Source organism: Arachis hypogaea, chromosome 6, assembly GCF_003086295.3.
Source record: "Arachis hypogaea cultivar Tifrunner chromosome 6, arahy.Tifrunner.gnm2.J5K5, whole genome shotgun sequence".
NCBI lineage: Eukaryota > Viridiplantae > Streptophyta > Magnoliopsida > Fabales > Fabaceae > Arachis > Arachis hypogaea.
Genome location: NC_092041.1, coordinates 5,661,824 through 5,682,777, shown reverse-complemented (window position 1 = coordinate 5,682,777; position 20,954 = coordinate 5,661,824). Strand labels below are relative to the sequence as shown.

Genomic DNA, 20,954 nt, shown 5'->3' with positions numbered 1-20,954 from the left:
CAACCAATACCAATATCCCTGCTCTTAAATTGCATCTATGAGCCTGTGGCTATTTCATATGATGGCCAAAATTTTTGCAGTCTAGAGTCTTTGGATGTGGATGGCAAGGTTTGTGTTCTTCTGCCGCTTGTTCCTATGAGTATGATTGAGAACACTTGCTACAGTTTCAATACTTGTGTACAGTGGCGGAACTTAGTTCAGACAAGAAATGGTCATGATCCTCCCAAATTTTTTATAAAAAAATTAGTAGTATTTTTTTAAAAGATAAAAAATAATTCAATTAATTTAAATATTTTATTATAATTTAAAGTACTCAATAAATTCAATAAATAACACTTTTTCTATCTTTAAGTTTACATATAAAAAATTAGATATTTTTTATTTATTTAATTTAATATTATTTTATATTTTACTATTTATTTAATTTAATTTTTTATATACTAAAAAATAATAAAATATTCAATAAGTAATAATATTATTGTATTTATATAAATTGATAAAAAAATTCAATAAATATTATAAATTTTAATATTTATCCTTCTAACTTCTTCTTTAAATATTCTATAGGATATATATTTAAATTTTTATATAAAATAATAATAAAAAATCAAAGAATTGATGCATTTTTTAAGAGAAAGACTAATATTTAAGAAAAAAAAACATATAATTTGTACAGTATCAATACCTGTAGATAATTCTTCTACTTTAATGAATCACGAAAAAAGTAAGATGCAACCTTTAAAAGTTCAAAAAGTTACCTTAATTTGTTAGAACGAGACCCTAAAAAACGGCTTTAAATTTGGCAATATCACCCAAACCAGAGAGATTAGATTAGACAAACTTATCTTAAATGGGTCCATATCAAAAGCATTTTGACAATTATCTTCTATGTGGCCCCAAAATTTTGTTTTAAGTTCCGCCACTGCTTGTGTATGTATGTGAATGGCAGGGTTGCGTGGAAACAATAAAGCAGGATGCATACAAGAACCTGAATGATTTGAAACCATTTGAAGCAAGTTCAGAATGTGGTGTTGTAGGGGAAGGGCAAGGACATATGGTTCAACCGTGGGCAATCGGTAGAGGCGAGCAAGTAGGGTGTTCCAGTCAACAACTGCTATATGAGGCCAAATGGGAAGGGTACATGAGTCCATTACAGCTTGATCAGTTACTAAATAACCCGTTGAACTCTGCTGGAGGTAATTATGGGGCAAAATCATTCGACTATTCATTCCCTAGCAGCTTTGATATGTATTTGTCTAACAAAAGTGACTCCGAAATGCTCTTAAATGGACCATACTCTATGCCGCTAATAGGAAGGCCAACCTTCTTTCCTACTATCACTTTTAATTTGCTTCATTACTTTAAGGGTGTGCGTGGTTGGAAGAATTATAAAATAATTTTTAGGAATTTTAAGATAGAAATATCATATTTTCATGTTTGGTTCAAAGTTTGAAAAACTATTTTTAAAAAGTTTAATTCCCAAAAATCAAAATACTATCATTTTAATTCCCACATTTCTTTTGGGTATTTTTGATTTCCATGGAAATGGAATATTTATAACAAAGTAATACTTAAACCACACACACCCTAAGTGTTTTAAGCTGTAACGTAAATAACCATCCCTGAACCTAAACCACGGTGACGGTCATAGTGTCTTTAGCAATTCGTCTTGTCAAGTCTAGTCAGTTTCCTGTTTATTCTTTTATGTGAGTGAATGTAATTGTACATCTGGTTCCCAAGTTGAATTCAATGTTGCTTCGCATTTTAGATATACAATTGAATGGAGAAAATTTTATTATTAACATAGAACGAAAATAAAATGAAATAATGTTGTCTAAACTACATTGTATTATTTGCAATGCCTCATGTGGTATGGTAGAAGACAAGATTCCCCACCATCATTCCTCCACGCCGAAAGTCCGAAACATGCAAAATAATAATGATGATAACAATTGAAATAGCTATAAGTTGAACGTGCAAGTCATTATAACTGCCACTAATTTATGTTCAAAGTGACAAGTCTGTCATTTTTTTATAGTCTCATGGCCATTTCTCGCTCTCCTCCGCTCTCCAGCCATATGTATGTATTCTTACTTCTTAGGCTTACATTTCCAACAACAAACAATACAACTCATCTAAGTATGTAGAAATACAGATCCGAGTTGAATGCGAAGAAGATGATGTATGTATCTGGCGATAGAGGAGTTCAGCTTCAGCTCAGGTCAGTTGTGTCCCTCCTCCTTCAATTTGCAGGCTAAAATAACTTTTATGCTTAGATTTTTTTTTTAGTCGGTGGATTGGACAACCCCCAATTCTAAGTACTCCAATGGATTGGACAACCCCCAATCTTAAGTACACAACACACCCACACACTCCTCACATATTTTCACAATTTTTCTCAATTACATTCTCTAGGATTTGAACCCTAGACCTTGAGGTGGAGAGGAGGGAGAAATGCCACTAGAGCCAAGGCTCATTGGCTGCTTAGATTTATATATTCCATTATTCCAGAACTTTTAGTCAGATCTAGTTGTTACAGCTCACAACTATTGCTTGCTTCTTCAGCAGTCTTCCCCAAGCAGTATCGTTGACTTTAGGCCAGCGTTAACACATGCTCACAATGATACTGAAAATTTTTCCCTAAACAGAGACTACTCTTATTATTAATACATTTTATGATTACAATTTGAGAATAGTATCAATTAAAAAGCACTTGCTGATAATAATTTATTTTTATGTTGGTATTTTATATTTTGATATTTTTTTTTTGTTATTTAACTTTTAAGTTTATATTTTAATAACATTATAAAATTTTGGTTAATATAATACTTTAAATTTAGATTATATTTACAATTAAACCGATTAAATCAATAATTAAAATAGTTTAAATAATCAGTTCGTTTTTTAGATCCTTACTACTCTACAGAAAACATTTAATTTGTTACCATAGTTTTTTTTTTGTGTGTGTCTATTTGTTACCAAAGTTGCAATAATAATATAATATAAATAAAAAAAATTTTAAAATTCTTTAAAAAAATATTAACATGGATCTTACACATATTTTCTGTTGTCAGTACAATTTTCATGCCATATAAAAGAACTAATATTTGGTCAACAACCTTATTTTACATGCACTGGTAAAGTGATAACGGATAAGATATCTGGATAAAAAAAAATTACAAAATTAATTTTTTTCTTATTTTTTTTTAAAAAATGATTTGGTAACTGAACTTAATGAATATTAGTTTTATTTTTAGGTATTTAATTCGATCCAATTCTTACAAATAAAATTGGCAATTTAATTTATAGCAAATTAATTATTAAGAGCAGAGCAAATTAAACTACGAGTAAGATTAATTGTAAATTTAAACCTAATTCAATTCGATATATTCGTATTTTTGATATATTATAATATGTAATTAAATATTATAATACATACATAATAAAATTAATGAGATCGAATCAATATTTTTTAATATAATTTTATGATGATTTTATTATTTTTAATTTTAATATGTATTTAATTTTTTTTCTATTTTATTAGTATGTGTTTGCAGTTTGCACCATGGGGGTAAGTTACTGTTCCCTATTATTATCTCCGTTATTATCCACATGTGATATCTCCACAACGTGGAATAATTTTTCATGTATTAATTAAGAGAATGAATCACCCACTATTCATTTAGAAAGATCTAGGAAATTATCACTCTATTTTATAAATATCTCATTAAATTCAGATATTATTATATTCAATCCTAACTCATTTAAATTTACTTAAAATTATTGTTGCATCAAAATCTTTAGTTGGTACTCTATTATTGTTTTTGAAATTGGCGTGAAGACATCTTTAGTACTCTTATCACCATTTTTAACTTCTTTTCCGAACCCAAATTAATTTACAATCTGTTTCAGGTACATCGCAAAACAATATATTTATAAAAATATAAAATAATTAAATATTATATTTAATTAAAAAAATAATTTTAGTACCAATAAAATCAAATGAGAGAATTTTAAGATACGAGTAAAATTTAAGAATAAAAAATTCTCATCTTACAAACAAAATATGATTGAATTTTAAATAGATTTTTGTTATTATGAGTAATCGGAAATTAGTAGACTGCGTTTGTAAAATTGACCTAAATATCAGAAAAAGAGGAGCTGGCCCAAAGATATTTGTATATTAAAATCAGTTATTATATATTTATGTATGATATATATTGTTTAATTTATTTTTAATATATATTTTATATTTTAATATATATTTTAAATAAATAATTAATTTTAATATACATCTACTTTTTTATATTTAAATTTAAAAAATTAATATTTATAAAATATACAATCCATTAAATATTTACTAATTTAAGTACGGCTATACATCACAGATATTGAGACACAAAAATCATAAAAATACAATCTAGTAGCTCAGTATATATATATATATATATATATATATATATATATATATATATATATATATATATATATATATATATATGAATAAATAACAATGTGTAAAGACAAATAAATCAGATTTATAAATAAATGTGCAGTTTGTATATATGTATTCTGAATTTAACCGATTTATTTGTTTTCACACACTATTACTTATCCTAGATACTAAGTCATTGGATTGTGTTTTTTTATGATTTTTATGTTTCAGTATCCAAGTAACACGTATTTAAATTAGTAACTCTATGGATTATATGTTTCGATAAATATTAAATTTATTTAATTTAAATATAAAAAAGCCAACATAATTGATTGTATATTTTATTTTTCAAAAGTTGTGTTAGGAACTTCCCGAAAATTTTTTAGTGGATTGATATTTTGGGATAAAGGGTTAAATTCGTTTCTAAAATATTACAATTTAAATTAGTTTTTAAAAAATATTTTTAATTAAATTCATCTTTTAAATATTTTAAATTAATTATATTAGTTTTTTTTAAACGATATTATAAAATACATATAGAAGTTTTGATTGATTATTAACATGATAAATTTTTGAAATTATATTAAATTAAAACTTAATTGAAGAAAAAATTTGAGGTATTAAAATTTCTTAATTTGAAGTTGTTTTAATATAATTTTATAAACTTATTTTATTAACTGTCAATTAGAACTATTAAATATGTGTTGTAATATCACTTAACATGTTACATGATGGAAGAATTAAAATAACTAACTTAAAATCTTTGAAAGACAAATTTAATTAAAAAAAAGTTTTGAAGACTATTTTAAAAAATAAATAATTTTTTTAGAACTAATTTGATCATTTACTTATATTTTGTGAGTAAAAAACACTTTTCTAATTCAAGAGCAAATGATATTTTCAAAATATAAAATCAAACTTTTAAAATTTTTTTTTTTTTTACTTTTTTAAACTAATCGTTCTCTAATATGGCTGATGTATATAACATAAATGAAATAAAATAAAACTTTTTCATTTATTTTAAAGTTTGTTAATATCTATTTTAAGAATATATATTAAAGTTATCATTAAAATTTTTAAATTTTGTATTTTAATAAAAATATAACAAATGTATTGGAAATTAAATTTTACACACTTTTCTATAAAAACCTTGTTTAATAATTTTAAAATACATGTTAGTTAAATCCATACCTTTAAAACATTTAATAAATTATACTGAACGCATATTCATATATCTATGCAAAGTGGGTTATGATTATTGCGTGTTGGCTGTTGAGTTTGCATATTATATGTTCATGTAGCATTGCGAATTAATTTTGATGCTTTGATAAATCATTAGGTCGATGCACTAGGATTATATGATAAGAGAATTGCAGGGCAATTATCCCTAGTTGACTTATATCATTCTGACTTCTGAGTGTGTTTTTTTAATAAAGTGCTTCTTAATTCTTTTGCACCAACCCAATTATTGAACTCAAATTTTGGTGGTGCAATATATATAATATTGCGGGAGAAAAAATGGTCACTGAAAAATATGAAATAGCTGTTGTCAACTCCTATTTTTCTTTATTTTTTTTAAGGAAAAAAAACTACATGTTTAAAAAATAAAGTAAAGTTGAACGCGACCACCAAACTAATTAAGCTATTTCAATTAGCGTGATAATCATTAATAAATATGAATTGCATAAAAAGACAATAGTCAAACAGAAATAATCATGAGAAGATTAACTACTTAAATAGATTAATTAGGTAATTAGTTATTTCTACTATTTTTGACGTTTGGAAAGACGTTTTTTCTTCAGCAAGAATCTGAACTTAAAATGTCATTTAGGGTTAAAGACTAGCATGTAATGTTAGTAAATGGCAAAAGGGGAAAAATTAATTAAAGTACTCTTGGCAAGGAAAGGAACGCGAACTATCCTGGAAAAATTGATATGTTTTAATTTATTATTTTATGATCCCGGGGTCGTTAATTTGTGTGTTTGAGGTTGGGATCGATGTGATTTTAAGTTATTTAAAAACAATTTTACGTAAAAATAATGACTGAAAAAATTTAAATAATTTATGATGTTGGATTAAATTATTTAATATAATATATACTTATATTTTATCATTTTCATTGTGAGTGATATAAACAATTTTATTAGAATATATATATATAGCACTCTAAATTATTAAATTTTGAATTTTTGTGTTGCCCCCTAATTTAACTAGGGCAAAACTAATTTTATAACTGGATAAACGTTAGAATGCTTTCATAAGACACGGCATTAATAAACGCGGGGTGGTGGTGGCGGTGCAACAAAAAAAAGGAAATGCAATGCCAACCTAATGAACGATACGAAGGTGCACCTATTATTCGTTTTAAAATTAATCAATAAATATAAAATAAAATAAATTTAGATTAATTTAGACTGTTTTTTATTATTTTTAAATATTTCTATTTAAATTTATATTAATCAATATTTTCAGTCAGTAATTTAATATTTGTAGTCTAACAACCCATATTTTTTAATATTATTGGTTAATTGCTGAATAAAAATTATAAATTATACTAACTCTATATCGTTACTCTTCCAAAAAATTGGTAAAATTTGAAAATATATTGAATATTTTATTAATAAAAATATTTAATAACAAAAAATAATTAGTCAAAATCAATTAAAACTTACTTTATTTAGTATTTATTTATTATTATAACAATTAATAAATATTAAATAAAATAAGTTTTGACTATTTTTTTTCTTTCTAACATTACTGTTTTATTAATTATAAGTTGAGTTTTGAACTTCCTAACGACTTTGAATGATTTCTAATTCAAGAGCAAACGATATTTTTATTATTTGAAATCAAATTTTTAAATAATTTTTTATTTTATTATTATTTAATATATATTTTTAAGATAGATATTAAGATTCTTATAAATAAAATACTTTAACTTTAATTATTTTAATAAAAACACAACAAATGTGTTAGAAATTATGTTTTACATACTTTTCTATAAAATCATGTTTAATAATTTTAAAATACAGGTTAATTCATTATTCCTTACCTTTAAAACACCTAAAAAATTTATATTCAACGCATATTCACATCTATGCAAATTGGGCTATGATTATTGCGCGTTTGACTGTAGAGTTTGTATATTATCTTCATATAAGTATCAACATTGCGAATTAATTTTGATGCTTTGATTAAGAGAAATACTAGAGAGTTGTCAAAATTTATTATTTTTTATTATTAATTAATAAATTAATTTTGATGCTTTGATTAAGAGAAATATTAAAGTTGTTAAAATTTATTATTTTTTATTATTGATTGATAAATTAATTTTGATGCATTTAAAAGTATGATATAAAATTTGTTATTGAATTATTAGATTAAGAACTAAATTAAAAGAATTGAATTGATAGTTAAATAATGACTAAAAATAATAAATTTTGATGTTTCTAATATTTTTTTTTAGTTATTAGATTGATGCACTAGTAAGACTGAAGTAAGTCAAACCAGCTCATGAGGCAGCTCGAGTTTGACTCGTTAATAGTTTGATTGTGAGTTCGTTAGTGAGTTAAGTTTGAACCTGTAATTGAGCTCATAAATTAAATGAGCCAAATTTAAATTTGGATAAACTTAACTCATTAACTCCTGAACTGGCTTGATTATATATTATCTATGTGCATTTAATCTATTTATTGTTAGTTAAATAGATGATGATGAAATTAAACGTGATAAATCTAGTTAAATTATTTAAGATAGAGGAAATAAAAAAGATGCATTTATATATTAATTTTTTTATTATTTAAAATTTTATAGCAAGTTTTTATATTTAATTTTAATGTAGAATATAAATAAAAAATTATAATTGATAAATAGATAATATATTAATTTTTTAATTTGTTATATAATTTATTAATATAAAAATAAATTATATTCCTATTATTTGAACTAATTTGTGAGTTCGAGTTAATTTGTAAATTTTTAATAAATTAAACTTAATTTTAAAAAATAGATTCAATTTTAATATCGGTTTGGTTTGATTCGATTTTTTTGGTTTTTCAATTAATTTCAGAAAAAAAAGTCTAAAAATTGCAGGAACAGTTAAGTTATGACTCTGTACACTTCCGTTCAACACATTCCTAATTTCATGTATTAAATGAATTTGGAATTAGAATTCTGTTCACAATGAACATAGTAACACATAAAAATATAATATTTTCGAATGTAGCACTTATGATTTATGAGTAGTTACTATTCATATATCTCATAGTCTTTCAAGTTGCAGTATTTTTTATCATCTAAATTATAAGAGCAAAATACATTTTAGGAGAAAAAATACATTCAACAAATATATTCAACAAATCCATACAAAATATATTCAATAATCAATAAGCCAATAACTATTTCACAGTCATAATATTGCAAATTAAAAAAATAATCAAATATATTGAACAATAATCAAATAAAATAGATTAAACAAAAGCACAATAAATTAAAATTATAAATAATTTTGTAGCAAAAACAGCAGAAACAGGTGAAACAATAATCAACCTGAATTGAATCAAGAAGAATCAAGAAATACAACCAAACTAATTCCAAAAATTTTACAAAAATGGTACACCAATTCCAAACTAAATTAAGAAATAGAACCATACGGAATCAGTAATAAAACCAAATTAATTTCAAAAAATTTCATATTGTGCACCAATTCCACATATTCTTCCTGTTTCACCTTTTCCTTTCCTGCATTAACATTGAATAAACAAAGAATTCAGAATCAACCCTAAACCAGAGTTACCTTAAATCAAACAGAACAAAAAGTTCAGAATTAAAAAACAAAATTAGAATCAACAATTCAATTATAGAATCAAGAACAAGCCTTGTTCATTATAAATTATAATCAATTAGAAGATTAAACCAGAACAAAAAAAATTAACCTAAAAGAAGGGCACGGCTTCAAGCCTTCAACGACGAAAGAGAGAAGGGCGACGAACGGCAGGGGCTTCAGCTGCGTCTGGTGCGTGCTGTTGCGGTTTGTCAAGGATGACAACGTCTGCCGATTCGTGGAGGAGATGGCTGCTGGAGATGTGGTGTGTGGTGCCGTCGAGGATGAGGGAGAGGGAGAAGCGCTTTTAGCCTACGAGGAAGGGAGAGGGAGAGAAAAGGGTCGCGCCGCAGTGATGGTGTTGTTCGGCGGCGTGGATGGCGGAGATGAAGGAGGAGCTTCGGTGCTCAGATTCGGTGTTAGAGAGGCTCAGAAAGGGCTTGAGGGAGTTAGGGTTTCTGATAGGAGTGGCTGCGGCTAGTTTAGGAGAATTGTGAAGGGAGGCTACTTTTATATTAGGGTTTTTTTATAAAATCGGTTCGGATTTAGTCAGGATTTTTTCTATCAAAATCTAAAACCGAACCGAATCGCAAAAAAACTGTACAAATTTAATTTGTTCGCTTTATTTGATTTTCGATTTGTTCGATTATCAATTTTTTTAGTTCAATTGATCGATTTTGTTCGGATTAAATCGATTTTGAACATCCCTACTAACTACTAGACTTTATGATAAGAGAATTGTCTTGTCCCCTAGTTAATTTATATCATTCTGACAGTTTTACTTGTGTTTTCTTTGAATATAATTATGCTCATCAACTAAAGTGCTACTTAATTCTTTTCCACCAACCCAATGATTGAACTCAAATTTTGGTGCAATATATAATATATTAATATTGCAGGAAAAAAATGGTCATCACTGAAAAATATGAAATAGCTGATCACCTCGTATTTTTCTTGTTTTTTAATAACAAAATGAACTGCATGTTTAAAAAATAAAATTGAACTTGATCACCAAAATAATTAAATTATTTTTATTTAAAATATTATTTACAAATTAAAATTAATTATTATATATTTATATATAAATGTATATAATTTAATTTATTTTTAATATATATTTTATATTTATATATTTTTTTATATTAATATTCAATTTTAATGAATACTTGACATAACTAATTTTCATTAGCGTGATAATCATTTATTAATTATAAATTGCATAAAAAAGACAGAGAGTCAACCAGAAATATTAAAATATATGATGATAATAATTATTTAAATGTCTTACTATTCTCAAACCGCAGCAAGCTCCGCGAAATCAACCATTCTACTGTTCATTCCGAAATCCCGCAATAGGTTACTATTGGTTAGCGTGTATTTAGGGTAACTTAGATAAGGATTTTAGGGTAACTTAGATAAGGATTTAAAAATATTTTTTTTATTAAAATATTTTTAAAAATTAAAATTTAATACATATAATTAATTAAAATGCGTAATTTTTATTGAAATTAGATTGATAAATCAATTTAATAAAATAATTAATAAATTAAATTTTAAATTGGTATAAATTATTATTTTTTTTATAAAAAATTATTACAATATTTTTATTATAAAAAATAAATAAAATATTTTTATTATATATATTAATTTTAAAAATTCAAAATCCTAATTTTACACGGAAAAAAAAGGGTTAGAATTTAAAATGTTTAAAATTAATATATATAATAAGAGTATTTTAGTTATTTTTTATAATAAAGATATTGTAGTCATTTGTTATAAAAAATAATATTAATTTAGATCGATTTAAAATTTAATTCATCATTTTTCGGTCAAATTAATTTCTCCCACCTAATTTTGACAAAAATAATATAATTTAATCGATTATATATGTTAAATTTTAATTATTAAAAAAAATCTTTAAAAAAGAAGAAGTTTTAGACGTTTTCGTAGTCTTGTGTATTTATTATAAAAATTGAATTATTGTGTTATATGTTATATCTGACTAAGGTGAAAATTTAGGTAAAGTCGACTTCACGTAAAAATTTATAGATGAGAGTCGTTAGATAAAAATTTAGTCAAATCGGTTAAATCGTCGACTTTACGTAAAATTAATAGATGAGAGTCGTTAGATAAAAATTTAGTCAAATAAATCAAATCATCTAATGGTTCTAAAATACGAACTTCATGTGAAGTCGCGACTGAGTTTCTACCTCTAAATAAACCTAACTTTGTAACTGGATAAATTTCTCGTAATTTTGAATTGACGCCGTTAGAATGCTTTTTGTAAGTAGAAAGAGTGTTACGTATGTGCAAAACGTGTACAATGGAGGAAGGAAGAAAGGCAATGCAATGAGAAGGTTACTATATTAAGATGATCCAAACCTATTTCCAGTAAATGAGGTGTATAATGAGAACGGAGTCTCAGTAAGCTGAGCAAAAGCCCACCCTCTAGTCCTAAATTCCAGGCTTTTCCCAGATTCATCTCATTTTTTTCTCGGTAAAACCGCCATCGTTTTCCTCGAATTTTCAACTGTCCTCTTTTAAAAAGAAGCACAAACTTGTCAACAATCAGCATCAACAACGAATTTAACTTGCACAGTTGCACATTGTGAACTGAATCCTTCTTGATAAGTGATAGCTTAGGTAAGTAGTGATCTAATAGCCCTACAAAGATACGCAGCTTAAAGTAAAGGGTTTTAGCTGTTGAATTTGAATAATATTGATTATTGTGTTTCTAAAATAATGAACACAATAAGCCAAGCTGGAAACTTAAAGCGGAGACGTGAGGAGGGAGGCATCTGGTATGAATAAACAAATTCTAATGTCTTATCTTCTATATTGTGTGTTTAATTAAGTTGTGGTTTCTTTCTCTTGTGTCTTGTGTTAATTAATTACTTAGTATCAGGACTGGACAATATGTGAAGCTCAACATAGAAACGGAAATCGTGCCGGCTGTCACAAACTTGACTCGGAAAGTGGTAACAACATACATAACACTCTCTTTTATTTTCTTTGAAAAATTCGGAAAGTCTCTCTGTATCGTATTATTTCAATTAGGTAAACGAGGAGTTGGAGAGGATACTGTCCGAGCCGGAGCACAACGCATCCCTACTTTCAGGGTTTGTTTTAATTTCTTCCTCTTAATTAATTTAATTCTTAATAATAGCTTAGCCCTAGACAGCCACATTTAATTTGTTTTTATATATGGATGAAGAAATTGATGTGATTTAATTTGTTGCTAGGGCGGCGGAGAAACCCTACAAGTTGGTTTTCAAGGCTGATTTGGGTGATACAATTTATAAAGACTCCAAAATCAAAGCGAAAGAAAATGATGTTGAGGTTGCTCTATACGATACTGTGAGCAATTCAGTAGTAAGACATGGCCCACTGTCTTCCATTAAGGTCGAGATTTGTGCCCTCAACGGCGATTTCGGCTCCAATAATGGAAGGTGGAGCACAAGCGAATTCAAGCACAACATCGTTCACCAAAGAGAAGATAAAGCCAAGTTACTAAAAGGAGAAACCGTTATGACACTAAAGGAAGGAGTTGGTCACATCAACTTCATTACCTTCACCGGTAACTCAAAGCGTACAAGAAGCAGCCGTTACAGATTAGGAGCCATTGTTCACTTACCTTGCCATCAACAACACGTCGGAGAAGCTGTAAGCAATCCTTTCAGGGTCAAGGAAAGCAGAGGTCACTACTCAACTAATTATTTAATTAATTACACATAATCTTAATCTCATCATCAATTAATCATCAGGGAATACGAAGCATTACCCTCCGTCACTTAAGGACGAAATATGGCGATTGGTCAACATATCAAAAGATGGTCACGTCCATGACCGCCTCTTTCGTCACCTTAAAATCCAAACTGTTGACGATCTCTTGCGTTTTGACAACCCCACCGATCGTCCTTTGTTACAAAAGGTATGTTGTTTGTTCATGTTTTATTTTTTTACTATTTCAAACTTAATTATTAATAGGTGCAAAATTTAAATTTTTGATGCATTTATTGTATATTTAATAAATAAATTATTTAAATTTTTTTTATTATTAACAATCTTAACTTGTGTTCTTTATGCCCTTAGGACAAAGTTAGCTAAACCCTTTATTAATATACAGTGCGCGTGTGATTTGAGTATTTAGCATATATGATATATTTTCACTTGAATCTTCTGTTTTTGGTCACAGACATTTGGCCGAAGTTCAAGAAAGCTAAGGGAAACACTTAAGCATGCTAAGACTAGTTGTAATCCTCCGCCGCCGGCAGTGACATTTGAAGGACAAAACTGTCATTCGCAGAATATTATCATCAACTCCGATGATGATAAGGTACACCTACCTCTGATCCGTATAGGTAGTATCATATTTTTTTTAACTTGAATCTTTGTAATAATTAATTAGTGGTTGATGGACAACTTGAATATACTAATCCTGTTATATCTCTGGTAATAAGAGTTGTATAAATAATTATTGCAGGACTTTATAAACTGGTTTAGGCGATGCCTGTTAATTATCATGACAATAAAATAACCAGGATGAATTATTATTTCATTTAGAGTTAATAAGAAATTGTAATAGTTAGAGTTGTAAAATTTACTCTTGCCTATACATGGTAAGAAAAAGTGATTATTTTACCAAAGTTTTTAAAGAGCTCTATATTTTGAGATTCTAATCGACCTATCTGACAAGGATCATCATTGGTAATAATCCTAGATTAACGTTTGATTTTCTCTTGTATTTTTACTTTGATTTAAAAAACAAAAAATCCATGAATATATACATACATTATTATTTATCGATGGATATATCTTCTGATGATATTATAGTATGCTTGGTTGACAATATATACAGCAGCATGTTGAGGAGACACAAGCATTTGCACACACCTTTGCAGGCCCAATGGCAAGTCTACAACATCAAGGTATGAATTATGCAAGTATGTATATGTATTAAACGGATAAAATAAATTACTGTTTTGGTATTATCTAACTATTTGGATTAAGTTTTAGTATTGTTCTTAGTTTTTGAAACCTTCTATTTTAAAAGGATAATAATAAAATAATTTTTTAACAGAAAAATTAATTTTAATAAAAAAAATTAAACTAAAAAAAATATTTAAAATAAAAATAAGATATTTTAATTATTAAAATAAAAAATTAGAACTTAACCCACAGGACTAACGCATTACTTTATTATATCTATATTAAACAGTTTTGTACTTGTTGATAGAACTTAGATCTTAATCATTTTGTAGTACTGCCTACCTTTTCTTTATCTAGTTGTGCAGTAATCTTGTATGTGATCCAAATCATCCAATAATAAATTATGAGATATGGCGCACATCAAATATTTAGTACATCTCATAATCAACTACTCGCGAATGAGTTAGTATAGTTATATAGAACAGTAATTAAATGTTGGTTCAAATAATAATTAAGAGAGTTTAATTTCCTTTGTCCTACTATACTCGGATAACGTAGTGACATGGTCCCTCCCAAATAATAATCATGTTTATATACGGGATAAATTATCAAAAATACATTTAAATAATTTTGTTGTTGATAAAAATACATTTAAATTTTATTATTGACAAAAATATCTTAAAATAATTTTAAAATATGATAAAAATATCTAACATTAAATATATATTTTTCAAAAAATATTTTAGAAATTGAATTTTAATGTAATTTTTTACAAGCATGATTAAAAAAAGGAGATATTTTTATTCTTAAAATTTAGTAATTTTTGCTAATTATATATATATATATTTTATTTTTTAAAAAGTATTATTGGTTATTGACAAAAAAAATTTTAAGAGAAAAATATATACTTAGCGAAAAATTACCAAATTTTAAGGATAAAAATATTTTATTTTTCTAATCATGGTGGTAAAAAACCGCATCAAAATTCAATCTCTAAAATATTTTTGATAATACATATTTAATATTTGACATTTTTGACACGTTTTTAAATTATTTAAAAATATTTTTGTTGATAACAAAATTCTAATGTATTTTTGTCAAAATTATTCGAGTATGTTGTTGGAAGTTTACCATTTTATATATATGTAGTATTTAAGCTATGCTTTAATTTTAGCTTCCTTGAATTTGTTTATCCATCTGCTTTAACATATCATGCAGATCAACTAGGAACAGGGCAAGATTTTGGCCAACCTTCTACCTCAACACCACAAGTTGCTGGAGCAGATATCAATGGCCAATTTGATTTTGAAACAGAACTGCTTGAGCTACTATATACCCCCTGAAACGCGCATAGAAGGGAACAATTATTGGGATTATTGTTTCTGATGAGTTCATATGACTTTTTAATATGGTAATTTTATCTTATAATATGTGTGGGAATAATTGTTGTTATGAATGAATTGAAATGCATGGGGGCGAAGATGTATAGCACTTATTAGGCTCTTTCTATAATTTATGGAAAAGTATAGTAACTAACAACTTTTTTAAATAATGTATGAACAGAATTAATAAGATTAGAAGAATAAATTTAATTAATAATATTAAATTAAGATGTATTATATTTTTATTTGATTAATAATTATTTATATTGTTTAAGATAGTCATTGTTTATCTAGCATTCTCCATAATTTATATATAGCTATTTGAACTTTGAAAGACAAACACATACGTCAGTCGGTCAGTGTTTGGCAATGGGCCGGGTAACTTTATTCAATTATAATTTAGGTATTTATTTGTATTTGTTAATTTTTTTAATCAATATATAAAAATAATTATTATCATTTAATATTGAGTTTAGTTAAAATTTATCTTTAAAATATGTGTTAATATTTTATGAAAAGATATAATTTTATATTTTTAATTTATTTTTTATTTATTTAAAAAAAATATTAATAATAATTTTAATACGTTTTAAAATATATATTAACTAAGTTATTTTATATTTTTTTTGTCTAAATTATTTAATATTTAATAAAACAATTATTCACTTTATATATATTTTTATATAAAATTAATAATTAAAATTATTAACATATTTAACAAAATTATTTTACCTCATCTATATCTTTAAAAGACTTTTGTCTTTGTGGAGACTAATTCAATGGAACAGACAACAGTGGTGGTATATACAATTATTTTTTCCGAAACGACCAAAGATAGGCTTTCGGGCAAAGTAAATAATGGAATGTATGATTAGAAGAATTAATTAATGGCAATGGAGAAGATAGCCATAACAAAATTGAATTCGGAACGGTGCCATGACACTACAACATATAGTACAGACAACACTTAAAAAATGTTGTCTATAATAATCAAAAATAATTTTTAAAATTTATTGCAAAGAATAAGATTATTGTAACTCTTTATTAACTAATGTATCATAAATATTCTCTTTGATCAATTAAAAAACATGTAAAATCAAGCAACACTTATGGTCTTCATATATTACCCTTTACGAAGGATGCTTTTAATTTTTTAATAGACTTCCCATTATAATCGTTGCCTAAAATAATTCAATATTTTCTTTTAAAATTTTATGCTTCCCTCTATATTTTAAGCAGCACAGCATGCATTCATCACCTGATTCACTTCTGTTACTAAATTTTGATACTCTTCCTTCTTCTTTTTTATTGTCCTTATTGTTGTTTTCTCTTTTTGCTGCTGCTGTTGTTACTGTGGTTTAAGGAGCGAAATTCGATCTCATATGCTTTGTTCATATTGTGGCTCGCTTCGATTTACCTCATTTGTTACCGAATTCAGTGATTTTTTCATCGCCGTTAGAGATCGAGCCTTCGAGTTTCTCCCAGACGAATGCTTGGACGGCGTTCAGAATCAAAATCATGAATAACCTAAATCCCTAACCCCAACCCTAACACAATTTCTCCAATTTCACAACACTGATGTGCGCATTCTGCGTTTCTCTCTGCTCTGTCGAGTTCTGCTCTACTCCGCCGTGTTCTTCTGCTCCGCTGTGTTCTTCTCCTCGCATCGAGTTCTACTTTGCTCCACCATGTTCTTCTGCTCGTGCCGAGGTTTGCTCTGCTCCGCTATATTCTTTTGCTCGCACCTTGTTCTTCGTTCTCTCGTGCTGAGTTTTGCTCCACTCCTCCGTATTTTAAATTGGGAGAAGTAGCTACTTATGAAAAAATAGTGAGAAATGTGACCTTGTTTTTCTTTTCCTTAATGTTTCAGAAATTTCATGTAACTCAATTAGATTACAGTAAGGCCATCTGCAGATAAATGTGAAGTATGTTCCTTTCGTCTTTAAATATGTCGTTTAATTTTAAGTTTAAGAAATTGAAGAATAAACTCTCAGTTGCTGCTATTTTACAGGCAGAGTTGTTAAGCAAGAAATATGAGGAGAAATACAAACATTGTAACGGAAATAACATCCAAATTGATTGTTGAAGAAGCTAAATTTCGTGATATACATGTAATTAGAAATTTGCATTATTATTTGGCAAATAGTAAAAGGAATTTAGGGAAGAATGAATTGTTATTAGCCTTGCTTAATGGATGTAAAGGTAATTAAAAAGGTAAGAAGAATGAGATTTTGCAGCGGGAAAGGAGAGAAGAAAAGGATTTTTCTATGGTCTGAGGTTCTTATTGTGAGGATTTTGCTCCTACTTAATGGGTCTACTTAAAGAGCTTTTGTTGTTAGTAATTGACTGTGTAGGATTGGCTTGGTTTTTTCTAGTTTTGAAATTTTGCTGAAAGTAAGCTTTCTTCAACTGATTTTTGTCCTCTACCCCCGGAAAGTATGTTATGTATACATTCTTGTTTGCATATTCTTCCTTGTTCATCTCCTTTTCTATTTTTCACTGTTTTGGAGCTAGTTATTGTTGCGTACCAGTGTTAAGGGGGTGAAAATGCTAGTCTCTTTTAAATCTTAATGGACTTTGGTTGCTGAGAATTAAATAAAAAGAAAAGAAAAGTCTGATGAATTTGACATAATTTCTGCATCATTCAAGTGCTTGTATTTTAGATATTAGATATTACAAGATAACTTTAACTAGAGTTTAAGAAAGCTTGTTTGTTTTCATTGTCCATCCTAGTAGATTCAACTCCCTCTAAAGAAACAGATCATGCTCAACAGCTCAAGTATGCTTCACACTTCAAAGGGATAACATCAATGCATCAACGATAGGGTATAACTCTCTCACTAGTACTATATACTCATCTATATCAGGTACATGAATAACAATATACTTTTTTGTTGTGTATTATTTGCAGATTTAGCATATGGGACAAGTCAAGTATATGAATATAAAATATGCAAGTAAATTGATATTTTTTGGATAAATATTAATTACTATTTTGTTATGACAATTATTGTTAGACAAAAATTTTATTATTTTGTTAAAAATTATTGATAAACATGTATTTAAAATATTAATTAAATTTTTTAATATTTATTTTAATTAGAATTTTATTATTAATTATTTTGTCTCTTTTATAAATTTTTTTATTGTGCACAAATTTATTTATTAAATAAAATAATTACACATGCATGAACAAAAAATTTTATTGTAAATTTTATTTTTGTGTATTTTTATTACAAAGTAACTTTTATTTTTACCAAAAAGGCAACCCTTCTATTAGTTGTATATTTTGAATATTAGACAACACTTGTATGGTTGCATATCCAAAAGAAAAAACAACACTTGTATAGGTTGCTGTTACGTTGGGTAACCGGAGATTAATGGGCTGGACTCAGTAGGTTGGCCCAATCGTCTGAGGAGGGAAGCCTTCGAGCGGGTTCGCGCCTCTGTGACCTCCGTCCGACTTGTGAGTGTGAGAGAATAGGGGGTGGTACCTGCAAAGACACTCCGATCCCTAAGTCAGCAAGGGTGTGGACAGGTCTAAAGAGTATTGGGACTTAGAGATACCTGAGGGGTGTCTGTGTATTTATAGTGGTGAACCAATAACCACCGTTTGAGTAGTTTCACCTTTTAAGGTAGATAACCGTCTCTTTATCTTAGGGAGGTTGCGATATGGCTCCTGGAAGTGGATTGAGAGATTTTAGGGGCAGTTATTATCTGCTAGCTAATCTCTGCTTCCGACTTCGTTAAGGCAAGTCGTGGGGAGCACCGACTTCTTAGAAGAAGGTCGGTATATTGTGAGGCTCAACCTTGTGGGTTGGGCCTGTCGTTTGGACCTGGGCCTTAGCGTTGGGCCAGGGTATGAACAGTGCCCTACTCGAGCCCAATTCCTTTTAAGAGTTGGGGTCGAGTATTATAACTCGGGACCGTAGCCGACCTGATAGGGAACTGACGTGATTTTTCAGAACTGACGTGTTTTTGAAAGCTTTCAACAGTCTCTTAGAGGTTTGAGTATTCAAACGTGGGGCGGTTACTTTGGTAACGATGCAACTTCTTAAATGGTTGCGTCGTTTTACCTTTATGCCCCTAACGTGCTTATAAATACTTTTCCCTCTCTTTCCTTGTTTCGTTTCTGAAAACTTTCTCACTTACACACTCTGTTCCGAAAAGAAAGCTTCATTTTTCTTCGATCAACTGCTGTAGCACCTCCGACTCTTCGAAAGTTAAGGTCAGTTTTTTTTCTCTTTTTGTTTCTTCTTCTTCTCTTTTATGACTATTTTTATTTGCATGTTTTTTATTTGAGAGGAATGTTGGTCGTAGACTTTAGTGATTCTGTTTTGTCAAGGATCTAACCCCAGGCCCCTTAGAGACCCTGTTTTTTATCCTTTTTTCTTTTTCCCTTTGTAGGTTTCGGGATCCTTTTCTTTTTTTAGAAAAAAGATGTCTTCTATAGAATCCCTCGCTCGATGGGTAGATGTTACTGTTCTTGGGGAAGAACCCCTTGTGGATACCGACTATGTTACCAATCTTCGTACGCACCATAGGATTTTTGCTTCTGATGGGGATGAGTCGAGATGTGAACTGATAGCCCCGGGTTCGGAAGACCGGGTTTGTTTTGGAAGAGCTTCTGCCGAAGACCCTCATTTTATTTTTATGTATGAGAGTTTTTTCACCCGTTTGGGCGTTCTTCTTCCTTTTTCTGATTTTGAGATAGCCGTTTTATCTCATTGCCGGATAGCCCCTACCCAGCTTCACCCCAACTCTTGGGGTTTTTTGAAAATTTATCAATTTATCAGCCATGCCCTGGATTTTCTGACTTCTTTGAGGATTTTCTTTTTTCTTTTTCACATGACCAAGCCCTTCAGTGGGCAAAATAACAAACAACAATGGGTTTCTTTCCGGGCCATACAAGGCTGAAGAGTTTTTACCCTTTTTGATGAATCCTTTCATGACTTTAAAAACTTCTTTTTCAAAGTGCAAGCTGTAGAGGGTCATCACCCCTTTTTCCTGGATCAAAATTCTTCTCCTCACTTTCCTCTGTATTGGTTAGAGGTCTCTCCTTGTGAGAAATATAGTTTGGATGATTTGGATGAGGTGGAGGCGGCCATCGTTAGGTTCCTCCTAGAAGTTTAGGGGAGAGCCCCTTATCTAGATACCAAGAAGTTCCTCCAGGGGTCTTCGACCTTTGTGCAGGCCCAATTAGGTAGTGTCATGTTTGTTCGTTGGGTTTTCCGACTTTCCGAGTTGTTTTCACCGATTTGTTTATTGACTTTTTTACCTAATGGTTTTTGCAGAGATGGCAAAGAAGAATTCGAGGGAGTCCTACCAAAGGGTTCAGAAGGCCAAAGCGAGGATCCCGCGCCAGATTCGGTGGTGCCAGGACAGC

The 20,954-nt window shown here is 28.4% G+C and overlaps 1 protein-coding gene across 6 annotated transcripts; it reads left to right on the top strand.

Annotated features, from left to right (window-relative positions):
* The first annotated feature begins 1,915 nt into the window (after positions 1 to 1,915).
* Positions 1,916 to 15,738, top strand: LOC112695577 (calmodulin-binding protein 60 B). Of its 6 annotated transcripts, none has more exons than XR_011861941.1 (9): positions 1,916 to 2,080; positions 2,156 to 2,221; positions 12,157 to 12,235; positions 12,315 to 12,376; positions 12,500 to 12,954; positions 13,022 to 13,188; positions 13,453 to 13,593; positions 14,091 to 14,185; positions 15,405 to 15,481. XR_011861941.1 is itself a non-coding variant. In XM_072196429.1 (9 exons), the coding sequence occupies exons 1-9, from the start codon at positions 2,004 to 2,006 to the stop codon at positions 15,527 to 15,529; spliced, it is 1,236 nt and encodes a 411-aa protein (XP_072052530.1). In that variant the 5' UTR covers positions 1,916 to 2,003; the 3' UTR covers positions 15,530 to 15,738. The 6 variants fall into 6 exon arrangements, 5 of the variants coding, with proteins under 5 accessions (XP_072052530.1, XP_072052529.1, XP_072052528.1 ...); XM_072196429.1 differs by having other exon boundaries at positions 12,163 to 12,235; positions 14,116 to 14,185; positions 15,405 to 15,738; XM_072196428.1 differs by having other exon boundaries at positions 14,119 to 14,185; positions 15,405 to 15,738.
* The last annotated feature ends 5,216 nt before the right edge of the window (positions 15,739 to 20,954 follow it).